At 35.5% G+C, this 17,420-nt stretch overlaps 1 protein-coding gene across 1 annotated transcript in view; it reads right to left on the bottom strand.

The window, feature by feature from the left end:
• Window positions 1-17,420, bottom strand: part of LOC125121899 (A disintegrin and metallopeptidase domain 3-like) — an 81,822-nt gene that overhangs the window by 19,111 nt on the left and 45,291 nt on the right. The window contains exons 13-16 of the mRNA XM_047770207.1: window positions 5,094-5,192; window positions 1,848-2,043; window positions 1,111-1,201; window positions 580-760 (exon numbers count right to left, since the gene is read on the bottom strand). Coding sequence (XP_047626163.1) covers window positions 580-760; window positions 1,111-1,201; window positions 1,848-2,043; window positions 5,094-5,192 — 567 coding nt within the window. The remainder of the gene's footprint in view (window positions 1-579; window positions 761-1,110; window positions 1,202-1,847; window positions 2,044-5,093; window positions 5,193-17,420) is intronic.

The raw sequence follows: 17,420 nt of genomic DNA, 5'->3' as shown, positions 1-17,420 counted from the left end.
TTTTATTAATGTGTCCTGTGAGAAGGCCAAGTTTTCAACAAGTATATTATGCTTTTGAAGAGAGAATTCGGGGAGTAGGCTAATGAAAAAGGTTTTACTTTCATTACAATCACATTAAATTTCCTAGGCAAATACTGCAAAAGACTAAATATTGGCTTGTTTTGCATTACTTATTATTCTGTTTTTTCTTATCTATTTTTAGGTGTATTATCTGATTCAGTTCTTTGTTTACGCAAACTACTAAAGACCAGATCCTTGCCTATAACAAAAAGGCTTAAATTCCAAGTGTGAGAAAATAAGTTCCAAAATCCATTGTAAAATTCACAATAAAAATGATAGCTAGTGAAGCAAATATTCCTTTGTTCAACAAATTCTGCCCCTTGAATTTTAAAATTGTTAGAGAATAACCAAAATTTAAAACATTTATAAATTAAAAATCTTAGGGTCTCTCTCTTTCTCTATATTTCTTTCTCCCCCACCCCGCCTCCTCTCTCTCATAAACACAAACACATACACACATGCACACATTCACTCAAACATCCACACGCCATTATAGAGTCAAGTACAAATTTTATTTACCCTTCCGTCATCACACTTGGTGCCATCCCACACCTTGGTAAGATCCGGTCTTGAAGAATTTCTTAAATTTCCTGACATACACACATGGCCGTCAAGGTAAGTATATTGAATATCAAAATCCGTCTTTGGTACGATCTGTGAATGTTTCCAGTGACAAACCAGCTTTGCACAAAGGGTATTACTGCCAATATGAAAAAAAAAAAAAAAAAAAAAAGGAAAAAATGCCTATGTGTCTCAGGGACAGAACAGAGTCGATAAAAACAAACAAACAAACAAACAAACAAAAAAACCAGCAAAAAACAAAACTCCAAAATATAAGAATAATTCAAAAATGTTACTAAGATCATAACACCAAAGCTATTCAGAACATACAACATCTAGTGAAATGCAAAATATAAATTCATCTATATATAGTAGGTTCATATTTCATTTATATTAAGTGACTATTTGCAGTGCACATGCACACGGACACACATATACAAACGCACACAGACATATTTGTAAAATGTAAATAAATAAGTAGATACAGACACAAAATTACAACTCCCGCCATTACAATTTCCAAAGACATCCGATTGCATATTCACTTCCTGTGTACATAAATAAGAAGAACTTTCTGCAACTAAAAACATAAACAAAGTGTGTTACTCATGCTAAAGAAAATAAAAACTAAGTATAGTAAATTAATATAAAGGTATTGAAACAAGAGCAATGCTTGGGCAGTGCTATTTACTACAAATTTTTTTGATGGCATCTAATGGCTATATAAGAAGGACAAACTCATACTAAAAACTACCCACTGGAGAACACGAAAACTTGTATCACAGTGCAAAATTAATTGAGAAATCAAACAATCACTTGTTCTCTTATCCACAATTCTAATCCTCTACCCTCTTCCCACCAAACACCAATTGACTAATATCCTATCTTTTTCTTCTGTACTTATTAGGTCTATTTTACCTCTTGATATAATTCAAAGTTGCTTTGACTTGCACTTTTGTGTTTCAGTTTAAGAAAACAATATTTTCATTATGGTTACAAGGACTATTAATGACTTTAGAAAGACACAGTTTAAAAATAAACCTCAAGGAAGTTCCCCTGTGGTGTACCAGGTTAAGGCTCCGGCGTTGCTGCAGCTGCAGCTGCAGTGCAGGTTGAGACTGCAGCGTGTGTTGGATCTCTGGCTCAGGAACTTCCATATATTACAGGTGTGGTCAAGAACAAACAAGCAAAGAAATGCCGCAGAAAAAAAAGATACAACTATTTACATTTTCCAAACAACTCCAAACACTGTTTACTTCTATCTCGGCATATTCCTTGAAAGCAATAGGTAGTCTTATTATTGCACATTTCTAAATCAGCAGCTCTCATATCCTCTGTACAAAACTCAGAGGTCCCACTGCAGTATTCTGGAAAATCACACAGATCTGTGCTTCGCCTGCATAGAACTCCTCTTTGAGATAGCTGTGAGACAAAGAAAAACAAATACTTGTTTTTAAAGAAGTTAAAAAAATGTAAAAAATTTAATTAGGAGAATTGTATGTGTAACTATCATTTATGTTATTATCACATTTGTAAGTATTTAAAGTTAAATGCTGAATTTACTTAAAAGTTCTGGTGAAACAGATTGGAAAGAATGAAGATGTCCATCAATGGATCAATGGATAAACAAATTGTAGTATGTCTCTACAATCAAATGTTTTCATCCACATAAAGGAATGGAGTATTGATACATGCTACAAGGCGACTGAAAGCTGAAAACACTGTGTTTAAGGTGAAGAAAACCAGACACAAAGGTCTGCCACATTGTATCATTCTACCTATTTGAAATGTCCAGAGAAAGTACTTCCATAGACAGAATGCAGATTGCTGGCTGCCTGGGACTGCAGGGAGAAAGAATAGCAAATGCATAATGGGTCAGGGGTGTCCTTCCTGTTTGGGTGATGAACCTGTTATGGAACGAGGTCATGGTGTAGTTGCACAACACTGTGAATGCACTAAATGGTACTGAACTGTTTACTTGAAAATAGTTAATTTCTTATTGTGCATTTTTCCACTTCAGTTGGAAAACTGGCCGTAGTGAAAGTTTTCATAATTAAAATGCTGTGGTTATCCTGAATATTTACTTCAAGATAAAGAGAAAATATCTGACATAAAAATACGTGTACTAATTATTCAATTTATGATTCTTGGGGATTAATTAATTGCCTCCTGAAACACTGTAACTAACTAGATGCTAGTCTTTACCATCTTTCTTTTTCTTCCTTCCTTTCTCTTCTCTTTCTTTCTTTCTTTCTTTCTTTCTTTCTTTCTTTCTTTCTTTCTTTCTTTCTTTCTTTCTTCTTTATTTCTGGTCTTTCTTTCTTTCTTTCTCTCTCTCTCTCTCTCTCTCTCTCTCTCTCTCTCCTCTCTCTTTCTTTCTTTTTTTCTGCCTGCGCCATGGCATGTGGAATTTCCCAGGCCAGGGATCAAACTCATGCCAGAGCAGTGACCTGATCCACAGCAATGACAACACCAGATCCCTAACCCACTAGGCTACCCGGGAACTCACTGCCATATTTGCAAAAAAAAATTTTAATGGACATTCCTATCCTTTTTTGCATTTCAAGTAATTTTCCTTCCAGGACCTACTCCACTTCCACCATGAGGAGTTTATAAATCACATAAAACTGCTTGTGACTCAGGATGATAATTGGAACATCTCTCCCCAGACACAATGGTGGGAAATTTAACTTAGAGTGGAGTGGGGGGTTCAGAGTTTCCACCACTACCAGGATAGAGATGGATGTCAGGAAAGAAGGGGGCCCTCTGCTCTTCTGATATATTGTACACTCTGGACTAGAACAGCAAGGAACAGTATTGAGCTCTCTGAATCACATGCAGAAAAAGCCTGTTTGAGAACTGTCAACAAAAAGGCAAGGACATCCAACAGACAGATATACAGGGTAAGAATCCTATTCTTCTTGTTTTAAAGAGATTCATCTGAGCATTAAGCTAGAATCATCTCTTACTTAAGCTTCCTGTGTTTGTTTGTTATGCTTTGCTTGGCTGTTCATCATCAAGAAAAAACTGACCAATACGTAACTGGTCTTATGCAGTACCAGCCACAATTTCTTAAATTTGATATAGGAGTGTCTGAGTACTGGCTAAAAACATGTTAATTACTGTTGTGTGTCAGAAAAACAGCCAGTTAAACTATTGCTCTTTCATGTCTTCATGCTTGTACTTGTATCTATCCAAGTTGAAAATTTATAAGAGGAAAAACTGCATCAAATCACCAAATTTCAGACAAATGTTGGTGAAAACTAGCCTAACTGAAGGAGACTGAGAAGAAAATAGAAAACCTTTTTATCTATGGCCACTAGTAAAAGAAAGCAGAGTGTAAGGCACCTGTGAGCCTCTAAATGCCATCAAAGGCCAAATTCTAAGCTATAACACACAATAAAATTAACATGAATTAATGGAGGGCATAGTACATTTAGCGATTACCTTGAAGCCCTCTCTAGCAACTTATACTGTGAATTTTGGTTTGACCAAATGTAGCAATTCTCTTCATTTAAAGAACTATGCTTTGGGATGTAGGTAGAGGGCAGGGGTTGTTCAGAAAAGTCTTATTGCTCAATCTCACTTATTTGGAGACAAAGGCTAAGATGAGACCTCTGGTGAAGGAAAGAATAACAAGGTTTACTGCTAAGAAGCAGAATCCCTAGACTCTCCATTAAAAATGTGCATTGAAAACAAATGCCCATTGGTTTTAATACCCAGCGCTTAGAGTGAGAAAAAGAACACACACAGGAAGGATGTTGGAAGAGATGTCATTGTCAGAAAAAAAAAAAATCTAACAATCAAAACCTTCAGCTTTTATGTTTGTCAGAGACTCCTAAAAATGACATAAAGAAGGTAAGTTTCTAAAATGAAGCAATTCCTAGAACACAGATCTCACCCAGTCTCCTCTCAGTTGTGGCTCTGAGGGACTATTAAGGAGAAAATTCCTAAGGGAAATCAAGGATTCAGTCACTTCCACGGACCTGCCAAATCTAATCTTCCACATCAGATATACTATGTATTGCTGACTCTTCTACATGGATTCCTTTTTTGCTACCTTTAAAATGAAGTATTATTGACTGTTTCTTTAAACATTGCATCAAGTGTGTGTTGGGTAGCTTACTTAGTATTTGGTCATAAGGTGTTTTGACCATGAAGAGCTACATTCAGGTACAACCAACAGGAACTCACAGAACCCAAATTATCTGGGACTGCTATTGAATGCAGTCACAAGAGGGGTCTTGAGTAGAGATTGAAACAATACAGTGAGAGGTAGAGCTAAAAGGAGGTTGAAAAAGACCTAAGGATCTCCTCTCAACTCTGAAATCAATTTTTTGTGAAGAGTGTTTACATTAACAAAATATTTGAAAGATGAGTAAAGTAAGACTGAAAAACCAAAAAAAAAAAATGCACCCACAAGAACACAAAAATTTCATTAAAGAAAATAATGCGCTATTTTGAATACTTACTATACAAGTTTTTGGGTCACAACATGGCCCAGTACCACACTCTGCATCGCCAATCAGTGTACAGTTGGCAGCATCACAGCATTTTGTATAAATGCAGTCCTAAAAGCAAATATAATCAAATTAAATAATAGAAATTTTTAATCAAATAAATACTTGTATTTATTGTCACAATAAATAATGTCTCTAAGTTAATTACAATCACGGTATGATTTTTATGTCTGTATTTGTTTTTAACGCTAGTTCATTTAAATTTAATATATTTTGATATAGGAAAGATGATGGTAAAGAAATGATTCATGATTTCATGCTCAAAAATTTAAATTCTTAAAAAGGTAATGCAATGTATTTCAATCTTACCTGTGTTCATAAATGTGTACATGGTAATTTTTAGACTTTTTTCTTTTATTACATCATAAGCACTTTTCTACCTTATTAGATATTCTCAGGATACATTATGAGAATACACAAAAATTTACAGATGTGACAAAACAGAGGTTCTAAATTATAATAACATTTTATTATTCAAACATTTCAAAGAACATTTTTTAATCTCATTTAGCTCTAAGATTTCGTATTAAAAGTTAATTATATAAGTTATTTGGTGATAGAGTTACAAATATTAGAGTACTTTATAATATATTCTCATTTCCCTCTTCCTTTATGATTATCTATCTAGTGTAAGAGTGGTATTTCTCAAGACTGAGAGCAATATTTAAAAATTAATAAAGTAGATAGGCACAAGTAACTGTTTACCTTTCTTTCCATTTTATTATTTTTTATTAATGATGGAAATGTTATGTATCTGCACATTATTGATTATTTTATATTTCTGTGCCTATATCTCCATTGAGGTAGTCTTCTGTGTACTTCCTTCATTTGTAAGCACTTTTATGTTAATGCTACTAACTCCCAGACACTAATACATTTCATAACATTGAATAACTTGTCATGATAACTTATATTTGTTTTGGTAGGTATTTTTTTTTTGTTTTGGTCATTTTTTTGATATTGTTTTACATAGAAATGGAAATCCATTATGAAAGCTGAGGACAATCTTTTTCACGGTTTTGTTCTTTGAGTTTATGGGTAAAGCTTTATTCCACCCTAAAATCTCAGTAAATATGAGTGTATATGTTGTGTGTAAAGTGTTAATATTACATATACATAACACTGTGAAAGAAGCTGTAACCTGGATGATTTCCTGAAAACAGCATATTTATCAGTTGCATTTATGGAGTAATAATTTATACTTGATCCTTTGTCATACTTGGATTATCATTTAACATCCTATATAAAATGTTATAAAATACTTTCAGGTATTCCAACTGAAAAATTAGTTCTTATTAAAGTACATTAAAACTTTATTACTATACATCGTGTTTTAATTTTTATATGTCAGATGATTTTTTTTAATTTTCATGTTTCAAAACTAAGGAGACTATGTCATCTTTCACAATATAAAGATTTTAGTGAAAAAATGAATATTGAACACACACTAACTATTAATATTGAAGAAAGAGAGCAAAAATCAGTAACATGAAAGGGAAAATTCCAGAGGCCACAATCAAAGAGCCTCTAGTGGAGAGTATATTTTGAAAATGTTCACTGTATGAGGGAAACCTAGACTAAATCTGGGTTTAGAAACAGACATGTTGTTTAGGAATAGAATGTCATCATGGGATTGGAAACGCAAATTTTGTAAAATACATAGTTGTGTTACATCATGGAGAAATTTGAGAAGCAAAAGGGTATTTACTCACTCCCAGTTTCCCAACCTTTTATCAAATTTCTCCTCAATACTTAGGGTCATTTAATTTTTATCTCTTTGTTAATTCAATTATATATGTTGAAAAATACTGAAATGTTTCTGTATTTCTGGAATAAACCCCAGAAACACAATCTTTTTTTTCATGTACATACTGTGATATGCTGATAATTTTTATTTAGACATTCTGCAGATACTTTTCAAATGTGAATCAGTCATTCAAAGTAACATTAAGCTGGGTGCAGGAGCAATCAAAAAAATATTTTTTGGTGGATGGCATATGGAAGTTCCCAGGCTAGGGGTTGAATAGGAGCTACAGCTGCCAGCCTACACCACAGCCACAGCAACACCAGATCCAGGCCACATCTGTAACCTACACCACAGCTCACAGCAATGCTAGATCCTTAACCCACTGAAAGAGGGCAGAAATCAAACCCACATCTTCATGGGTACTAGTTGGGTTCATTACCACTGAGCCACGACAGGAACTCCCCAAAAGTTTTATGGTTAAATTCTGTTTCTATATACCTACAAAGCACACTGGAAATTGAAATTTAAAAGCATTGAAAAACATGAAATATTTAGGGTTATTAAGTAATTAAAGATGCCTTAAAAATGGAAAACATATCATGTTCATTGACTGAAAATCACAACATTATGATTATGTCAATTGTCCTCAAATTCATTTATAGACTCAGAAAAATCCCAATTAAATTCCAACTCAGGAATTCCTGTGGTGCCTCAGCAGGTTAGTGTTTTGTTAGGATGCAAGTGGGTTAAGGATCTGGCATTGCCCCAAGCTCAGATGCTGCTCAGTCACAGATGCTGCTCAGAACTGATGTTGCACTGCTGTAGAGTAGGCCTGCAGCTGCAGCTCCAATTTGACCCCTTGCCTGGGAATGTCCATATGCTGCAAAAGTGCAACTGTAGAAAGAAAAAAAAATAGAGCTCATATTTTTTTTGAGGGGGAGGGTAAGTAGAAATGGGGAAGTTGATTTAATATTTTACATAGAAATGCAAAGACCTAAAATAGTTAAATCTATCTTGATAAAGAAGTACAAAAAATATGAAGCCACATTTTTCCTGATTTTGGGTTAGTGTTGAGACCTAGTATTGGTAAGCATAGATATATAGATCAGCGGAAATCAACTTAAAGCATGTGATGAATTGTTTTTCTTTTTTTTAATTTCAATTTTATGGGCATACCCATGGCATATGGAAGTTCCCAGGCAAGGGATTGAATCTGAGCCATAGCTGCAATCCACGCAGTTGCAGCTGTAGCAATGCTGAATCCTTTAACCCACTGTACTAGGCTGGGGATTGAACCCACATCTCTACAGAGACCTAGACTGCTGCAGTCAGATTCTTAACCCACTGAGCCTCAGCAGGAACTCCCTGAATTGTTTTTCAATAAGCACACCTAGGTAGTTCAATAAGAAAAGGACAGTTTTCAACAAAACAATTGGATATATATATGGATAAAAATATACTTTGATGACAAAGTCAACAAAAATTACTCAAAATGGTTCTTAGACATACATATGAACACAAAAACAAAATTTGGTGAGCTTCTATAAGAACACTTATAAGAAAAAGTCCAAACTTAGGATAGATGGGACACAAGCAGCATAATGCAAAAAAGAAAAAAAAAATTAAACTGGACTTCATAAAATAAAAAACTCTGTGATGGACATCATTAAGAAAACATGAAACTAAGCCACATAGTGTGAAAAAAATAGCAAGGCATTGCATATATCAAGAATTCCTTTAACTACGCAGAAAAAAAAAAAAACTCAAGTGAAATACGCAAGATATTTTTACACTATAAAAAGGAGACATCCGGATATTTAAGAAAAACATGAAACACTGTCAGATATAATTAGTCATCAGGGAAATACACATTAAAAACACAATAAGATACCATCACAAACTGAAATGATAAAAACGAAAAAGACGGCCAATAACAAAATTGGTGAGGATGAACATCAACTGCCAATGTTAGACATAGATGGTTGAAGTGTTTAATATCACAACTACTTAGGAAAACAGTTTGACACTTTGTTATAAACGTAACAGTATAATTAATACAAGACTCAGCAATTCTATTCCTAGATATTTACCAAGAGAAATAAAAACAGAAGTCCACACAGATACTTGGACATTAATATTGTTTAGAAAGAGTTTCCTTACTAACCCCCCCAACCTAAATGTTCAATAATAATTGCATTGATAAATGCATTATCATATTTCCCCACAAAGAAAAACTCTACAACAATCCCAGTGAACTACAGATACATTCAATTATACATTCAATCAAAAAATTATACAAAGCCCAAAATTAGCAGAAGGAATTAAATTAGAAAAGTCAGAGCAGAAACAAATGAAATATATAGACTATAAAGACAAGAGAAAATGTCAATGAAAATAAGAGCTGGGTTTTTAAAAAGATAAGCAAAATTGACAGATTTTATCTAGAGTTAGCAAGAAAAAGAGGGCTCGAATGAATAAAACCAGAAATGGCAGAGAAGAAATAATAACTAATACCACAGAAATACAAATGATCTACTATAACCAAACAACATGCTGACAAAATCGACAACCTAGAAGAAATGAATAAATCCCCAGAAACATACAGTATTTCAAGACGGGGTCATGAAGAAACAGAAAAACAAAACAACCAAACAAAACTGAATAGAACAAATGCTAGCAAAAATATTAAAAATCTCCCAACACACAAAAGTCCAGGAAAAGATGGCTTCACTGATAAATTCTACCAAGTATTCTAATTTTGAATATCTATCATTTTCAAATTCATAAAAATTAGGTATGATGGAACATGTACTAAACATTTTATGAAGCCAGCATCATCCTGATGCCAAAACTGGACAAGAATACCATAAGAAAAAGAAAATTACAGATCAACATCCCTGACAAACATAGATGCAAATAACTTCACACTAACAAAGCAAACCCAGGCCAAGGTGGCAGAGTAAACAGACCCTGTGCTCACCTCCTCTCAAAGTACACCAAAATCACAGCTATCTGAGAACAACCGTTGAGGGAAAACACTGGAACCTACCAGAAAAATATGTTCCACAACAAAAAACACAAGGAATACAATAAGACAGGTAGGAGGGGAGGACTCATGTTAAAAACCAAATGCCATACCCCCTTGGGTGGGTGAGCCTGTCACAAACTGAAGAATTATATTGCAGAAGTTCTCCCACAGGAGTGAGATTTCTGAGCCCCACCTAGAGCTCCCCAGCCTGGGGGTCTGGCACCAGGAAAGTGAACTCACAGAACATTTGGAATTTGATGGCCAGCAGGGCTTCACTGCAGGAGCCCCATGGGATTGGGGAAAATAGAAACATTACTCTTCAAGAGAACACACAAAATCTCATGCACACTGGGACCCAGGCATTTGATAGGAGCCTGGGTCAGTGGGCTATCTGGTAGGTCTGGGAAGTTGGCCAAACTTATTTTCATTTCATCAGGCAGGGCTTAGAGCACAGCTTTCCCATCCCAGACTCCCACATGATGTGTTATCACTGGATTATACCAATTCTTATAAAATGTAAAATACTATTGATTATACTAATTCTTGTAATAGGCAAAATGTTATTGAGTATGTAAACATTGTGTCCTAATAATAACACTTTTATAATGAGCTGAGAAAATTGATTGCTTTGTGTGCCATTTAAACATACACAAGTAAAGACAGATATTACCATCCAAATAGTGCGCTTGACATGCTGCTAATATTGTTATCCAAAAAGCAGCTAAGTTTCAATGGGTATAGGTGTAGCTAGCTCAGCAACAAGAATTATTGAAAGCAGTCCAGAATAAATGAGGGAAAAAGCCTGGCCACTGGGCACTATATGCGATTTGGACCTTCTGCATCCACAGGCATCTCTGACCACTTAACACAGCTGATTTCATCCACTGGCCCTGAATTTCCTTTGATATTCACTGGCTCCTGCAATTTGGAACCAAGTAACTTTAATCCATAGTTAAGAGAAGAAAAGATACAATTCCAATATTCCCATTCTGCTAAATGCCCTTTATGAAACAATCCAAAACAACTGGGTGACAAAATCCCTCAAAGTGCCACTATAAATAGATTGGCCTCTGACACTGGTGAACTCCATAAACAGGAGGCTGTCCACCTGCATGACACAGAAATAGCCCACCTCCAGTTTTACCTAAACAAGTAGATCACTGCGGGCCCTCTCTACAGAACTTGTCTCAGGCTGAGAAGTCTTATGTAACTGGAAAATTAGAATGCATCCTAGACTTCTACCACACTAATGAAAAATTGCTGATAATTCACAGAACTGAATGCTGATGAAAAGACAGGAAAAAATGTGTAAAGGACACGACAAAAACATTCAAGGATTAGAAAACCAAAGTAAATGAGACACCTTCAGTTCAAAGTTTACTTCATGACACAGCACCTTCACTTATTGGTATATATAGACACCCAAGTGAAATGCAAGCACATGCCGCAGGAGACATGCAAGAAAAGTCATAAATGCCTGAGTCTTAACAGGCAAAATTTAACAAGCTTAAATTTTCGTTGATGTAGAATGTATGTTTATGTATGTTAAATATTTACAAAATTAATACTAAAATCGATGAAAACAATGAATAAGTACTAGAGCAAGTTACAAAATTATAAAACCACATGACTGCAAATTATAGAAAGGTAGGAAATAGTCCAACTATACCATGTAAGGATGCAAAAAATAAGATGTCAAACTGATGAAAAGGAAAGCACTGAAATGATTAAGTTCTAAATAGTGGTTGGAAGGCACAGACAAGCGATGGAGAAGGAACATAAAAGAAATTCTTTGCTAGAGATGAAGCTTGTTGTGACCTTGGGCCAATTATTCTGGTGCTTGTTAAATGTCCATTCACTATACTCTTCATCCATATTTCATGTGTATATTTTATGTGTATTACACACTGCAATGAAATTATGAGCATTTCATGAGTATTTATTGCTTAACAAAAGTGGGCAGAGAACTGTCCTATCAAAAGAATTGTCCTAAAGTCTATGTATATTTAATAAATAGAATATAATTCAAAAGGAAATTACTATGACCTCAGGAGGAAACTTTGACATGTACACATACACAAAAACCTCTAAATAAAAATTCACTAATAAACAAAAGGAATGGTAGGTAAAATAAGGCAATTATTTTCTGAATAAAGTCTTTAAAGTGCTATCTACTGGGAAGAGTAAAGATGACAGAAATAAAATTTTTATGAAAATATTAGGTAAGTTAATGGGGTTATAAAACCTGATATTTAGGGGTAAGTTTGTCCAGAAATGATTAAACCTTAAATAGGTATAGGTGAATATGCAAGAATCATCACTAAAGGGAAAGAAAAGGTATATATCCAATAGATCACTGAAGGAAATAACAGAAGAAAGGAAAAGAGAGCACATAGATCAAAAGAAATAAATAAAAATTCAATAAAAAATGTGGCACAAGGAACATAGAAAGTATAAATATTTGGGAACAACTAAAGTTTTAAAAATTGCAGTCTAGAAGAGTACAACAGCTAAACATAATGAGGTATCCTTGGACAGAAAGAGGCCTATTAGGTAAAAACGAAGGAAATCTGAAATGCAATCATCTGAAAATAAATGATGAACTTTAATTTTAAAATATGCAAATATTTTAATCATAATAATTTTAAGGGGATAGTCTTATAAGCCAGATACACAAAATCATAAATTAAAACTCCATGTAGTTAGTTGTCAAACTTAATAGTAAAATAAACTAAATGAGGATAGAAAAGTATCAGGAAAGTAGCAATTAAAGGAAGCTAGTGTCTGCATAAATATAGATACAGATAAATATAAAAAGATAGATATGTCACACCAGATAGACTTTAAAACAGAAAGAAACTTTAAAAAAGAAATTTGGCGTCTGAAGGTAAAAACTTAACTTTCTAGAAAGAGAAAAACTGTAAATAGTTTGCACTATGTGGAAGAACTTCAAAATTTATAAAGCATGAATTGAGTAAATTACAGTGAAAATTAGGCAATTTCGACTGCACACGTGGACTATCAATCTCATTTCTCAAGTACTGAGAGTTCAGGTAATCAAAACTGTTAAAAATGCAGAAGATTTGCATCACTAACTTAAAAATTGCAATATAATCAGGGTATACAGAGTTTTGTTCCTAAACATTATTGATCTTTCAGAGTCTCAAGCAGTTACAGAAAATTCCCAAACAAACAAAAAAACAAAAAACCTCCACTCTGCCTAAGTGTATGAAGGCAGGTACAACAACATTCAATGATTAGCTACCTTTCCAAGTACACCTGGAAAAAAGATATTAACAGCCAGGTGCTAAATAAACTAATAATGGATGGGATTAAGAGGGAGGAATAGAAGGACTGGAGCTCAACTTCTCTCCTAAAAACAACAAAATTCACAACTAAAGGCTGAGCACTCTTCACCCAAATGGACTGGAAACCTTAAAACAGATACCCTACTCAGAACAAAAAGAGGAGGCCACATCTAGAGGTAGGAGGGGTGATTTCGTGATATAAACAAACCTATACCTCCTGGGTGGAAAACTCCACAGACTGGAAACTAACTGGTTCACAGAGACTCACATACAGGAGTGAGAGTTCTGAGCCACACATCAAACTCTCACGTGTGGGGATCTGGCACAGGGAGAAAAAGCCCCGGAACATCTGGCATTGAAGGCCAGTGGGGCTTGTGTGCAGGAACTCCACGGGACTGGGGGAAACGGAGACCCCATTCTTAAAAGGCGCACACAGGCTTTCACCTGCACTAGGTCCCAGGGCAAAGCAAAGTCTCTGTGGGAATCTAGGTCAAACTTGACTGCGGTTCTTGGAGGACATCCTGGGAAAACAAGAGTGAACGTGGCTTGTTGTGAGGGAAGTATATTGAAAGCAAAGCTCTCAGGAATATTCAGCAGCCATACCTTTCTCTGGAGGTGGCCATTTTGGGAAAATCTGGCCCCACCCATCAGTCAGCTGCTGGGAAGCCCCAGGGCAAACAAAAACCCAGGTGGAATCACAGCCTTGCCCCTCAGCAAACAGGCTACCTAAAGACCCCTCAGGCACACAGCTGCCTCTAATCCTATCCAGACACTAAGCCCCACCCACCAGAGGGATTAGAATCAGCTCCACCTACCAGTGGGAAGACATCAGCCCCTCTCATCAGGAAGCCTACAGCAAGCCCACCATACTGACTTCAGCCACAAGGGGGGCAGACACCAGAGGTAAGAAGAGGCTACAACTTTATTATCTGTAAGAAGGGTGCCACACCAAAAACCTATAAAAATGAAAAGACAGAGAACTATAACTCAGAGGAGGGAGAAAGGAAAAATCCCAGAAAAACAGCTAAGTGAGGAGGAGATTCTTAGCCTCCAGGAAAAAGATTTTAGATTGTTGATGCTGAAGATGATGCAAGACACTGGAATAAACTGGAGGCAAAGATGGATAACTTACAGGAAACACTGAGCAAAGAGATACAAGATATGAAACTTCAACAAGAAGAGATGCAAAATACAATAACTGAAATAAAAAATTCACTAGAAGCAGCTAACAGCAGAATACAGGAGGCAGAAGAATGAATAAGCAAGGTGGAGGACAGATTAGTAGAAATTATGAATGCGGAACAGAAAAGAGAAAAAAAGATTGAAAACAAATGAAGAGAGTCTCAGAGAACTCTGGGACAATGTTAAATGCACCAACATCCATATTACAGGGGTGCCAGAAGGAGAAGAGAGAGAGAAGGAGACAGAAAAAATATTCCAAGAGATAATAGCCAAAAACTTCCCTATCATGGGGAAGGAACCACTCACTCAAATCCAGGAAGCACAACGAGTACCATATAAAATAAACCCAAGGAGGAACACCCCCGAGACACATACTAATCGAACTGACCAAAATTAAAGACAAAGAGAAAATCTTGAAAGCAGCTAGGGAAAAGAAACAAATCACATACAATGGAACCCCAATAAGGTTTTAGGCAGATTTTTCAGCAGAAACTCTGCAGGCCAGAAGAGAGTGGCATGATATACTTAACGTAATGAAAGGAAAAAGCCTCCAACCAAGCTTACTCTACCCAGCAAGGCTCTCGTTCAGATTTGGAGGAGAAATCAAAACCTTCAGAGATAGGCAAACTCTGAGAGAATTCAGCAACACTAAACCAGCCTTACAACAAATACTAAAGGAACTTCTATAGGCAGAAAAGAACAAGAGAAGAAGGAAAGAAAAAAGAGCAGCAAAAACAAATCCAAAGCAATTAATAAAATGGCAATAAGAACATACATATCAATAATTACCTTAAATGTTAATGGACTAAATGCCCCAACCAAAAGACATAGACTGGCTGAATGGATACAAAAACAAGACCCATATATATGCTGTCTTCAAGAGATCCACTTCACTTCTAGGGACACATACAAATTGAACGTGAGAGGATGGAAGAAAATATTTCATGCAAACGGGGGTCAAAAGAAAGCTGGAGTAGCAATACTCATATCAGACAAAATAGACCTTAAAATGAAGAATATTTTAAGGGACAAGGAAGGTCACTACATAATGATCAAAGGATCAATCCAAGAAGATGATATAACAATTTTAAATATCTATGCACCCAACACAGGTTTATCACAATATATAAGGCAACTGCTAACAACCTTAAAAGGGCAAATCAACAATAACACAATCATAGTGGGGGTCTTTAACACTCTACTTACAGCAATGGACAGATCAACCAGACAGAAAATCAATAAGGAAACACAGGCCCTGAATGACGCATTAAACCAGATGGACTTAATAGATATTTAGAGGACATTCCATCCAAAAGCAACAGAATACGCATTCTTCTCAAGTGCACATGGAACATTCTCTAAGATGGATCATATCCTGGACCACAAATTCAACCTCGGGAACGTTAAGAAAATTGAAATCATATCAAGCATCTTTTCTGACCACAACGCTCTATGAGTGGAAATCAACAACTAGAAAAAAAACTGCAAAAAACACAAACACGTGGAGACTCAACTACATGCTACTAAACAACCAATGGATCACTGAAGAAATCAAAGAGGAAATTAAAAAATATCTAGAAGCAAATGACAATGAAGATACAACACTCCAAAACCTATGGGATGCAGCAAAAGCTGTTCTAAGAGGAATGTTTATAGCAATACAAGTCCACCTCAGGAAACAAGATAAAGGTCAAATAAACAAGCTAACTTTACATCTAAAGCAGCTCAAGAGAGAAGAACAGACAAGACCTAAAGTTAGTAGAAGGAAAGAAATCATAAAGATCAGAGCAGAAATCAAGGAAAAACAAACAAAGAAAACCATAGAAAAGATCAATGAAACGAAAAGCTGGTTCTTTGAAAAGATCAACAAAATGGATAAACTCCTAGCCAGACTTATCAATCAAAAAAGAGAGAGGACTCAAATCAATAAAATTAGACATGAAAAAGAAGAAGTAACAATGGACATTACAGAAATACAAAGGATCATAAGAGACTACTATATGCAACTATATGCCAATAAAATGGAAAACCTAGAGGAAATGGACAAACTCTTAGGAAAATACAATCTTCCAAGACTAAACCAAGAAGAAATAGAAAAGATGAATGGACCAATCGCAAGAACTGAAATTGAAACTGGGATTAAAAAACTTCCAACAAACAAATTCCAGGACCAGATGGCTTCACAGGCAAATTCTATCAAACATTTAGAGAAGAGCTAATACCCTCCTTCTGAAACTATTTCAAAAAATTGCAGAGGAAGGGATACTCCCAAACTCAGTCTATGAGGCCACCATCAGCCTGGTACCAAAACCAGACAAAGATACCACAAAAAAAGAAAACTACAGGCCAATTTCACTGATGAACATCAATGCAAAAATCCTCAACAAAATACTAGCAAACCGCATCCAACAATACATTAAAAGCATTGGAAATCATGATCAAGTGGGATTTATCCCAGGGATGCAAGGGTTCTTCAATAGCCACAAATCCATCAGTGTGATATACCACATTAACAAACTGAAGAATAAAAACCATATGATCCTCTCAATAGATGCGGAAAAAGCCTTTGACAAAATCCAACACCCATTTCTGATAAAAAAAAAAAAAAACCTTCAGAATGTGGGCATAACGGGAACCTACCTCAACATGATAAAGGCCATATATGACAAACACACAGCAAACATCATTCTCAATGGTGAAAAGCTGAAAGAATTCCCAGTGAGATAAGGAACAAGACAAGGATGTCCACTCTCGCCACTACTCTTCAACATAGTTCTGGAAGTCCTGGCCACAGCAATCAGAGAAGTAAAAGAGATAAAAGAAATCCAAACTGGAAAGGAAGAAGTAAAACTATCACTATTTGCAGATGACATGATACTATACCTAGAGAATCCTAAAGACTCTACCAGTAAACTGTTAGAGCTCATCCACGAATTTGGCAAAGTCGCAGGATACAAAATCAATACACAGAAATTGATGGCATTTCTATACACTAACAATGAAGGAGCAGAAAA

The sequence above is a fragment of the Phacochoerus africanus genome, chromosome 3 (genome assembly GCF_016906955.1).
Source record: "Phacochoerus africanus isolate WHEZ1 chromosome 3, ROS_Pafr_v1, whole genome shotgun sequence".
Lineage (NCBI taxonomy): Eukaryota > Metazoa > Chordata > Mammalia > Artiodactyla > Suidae > Phacochoerus > Phacochoerus africanus.
This window is presented reverse-complemented; position numbering and strand designations above follow the sequence as displayed.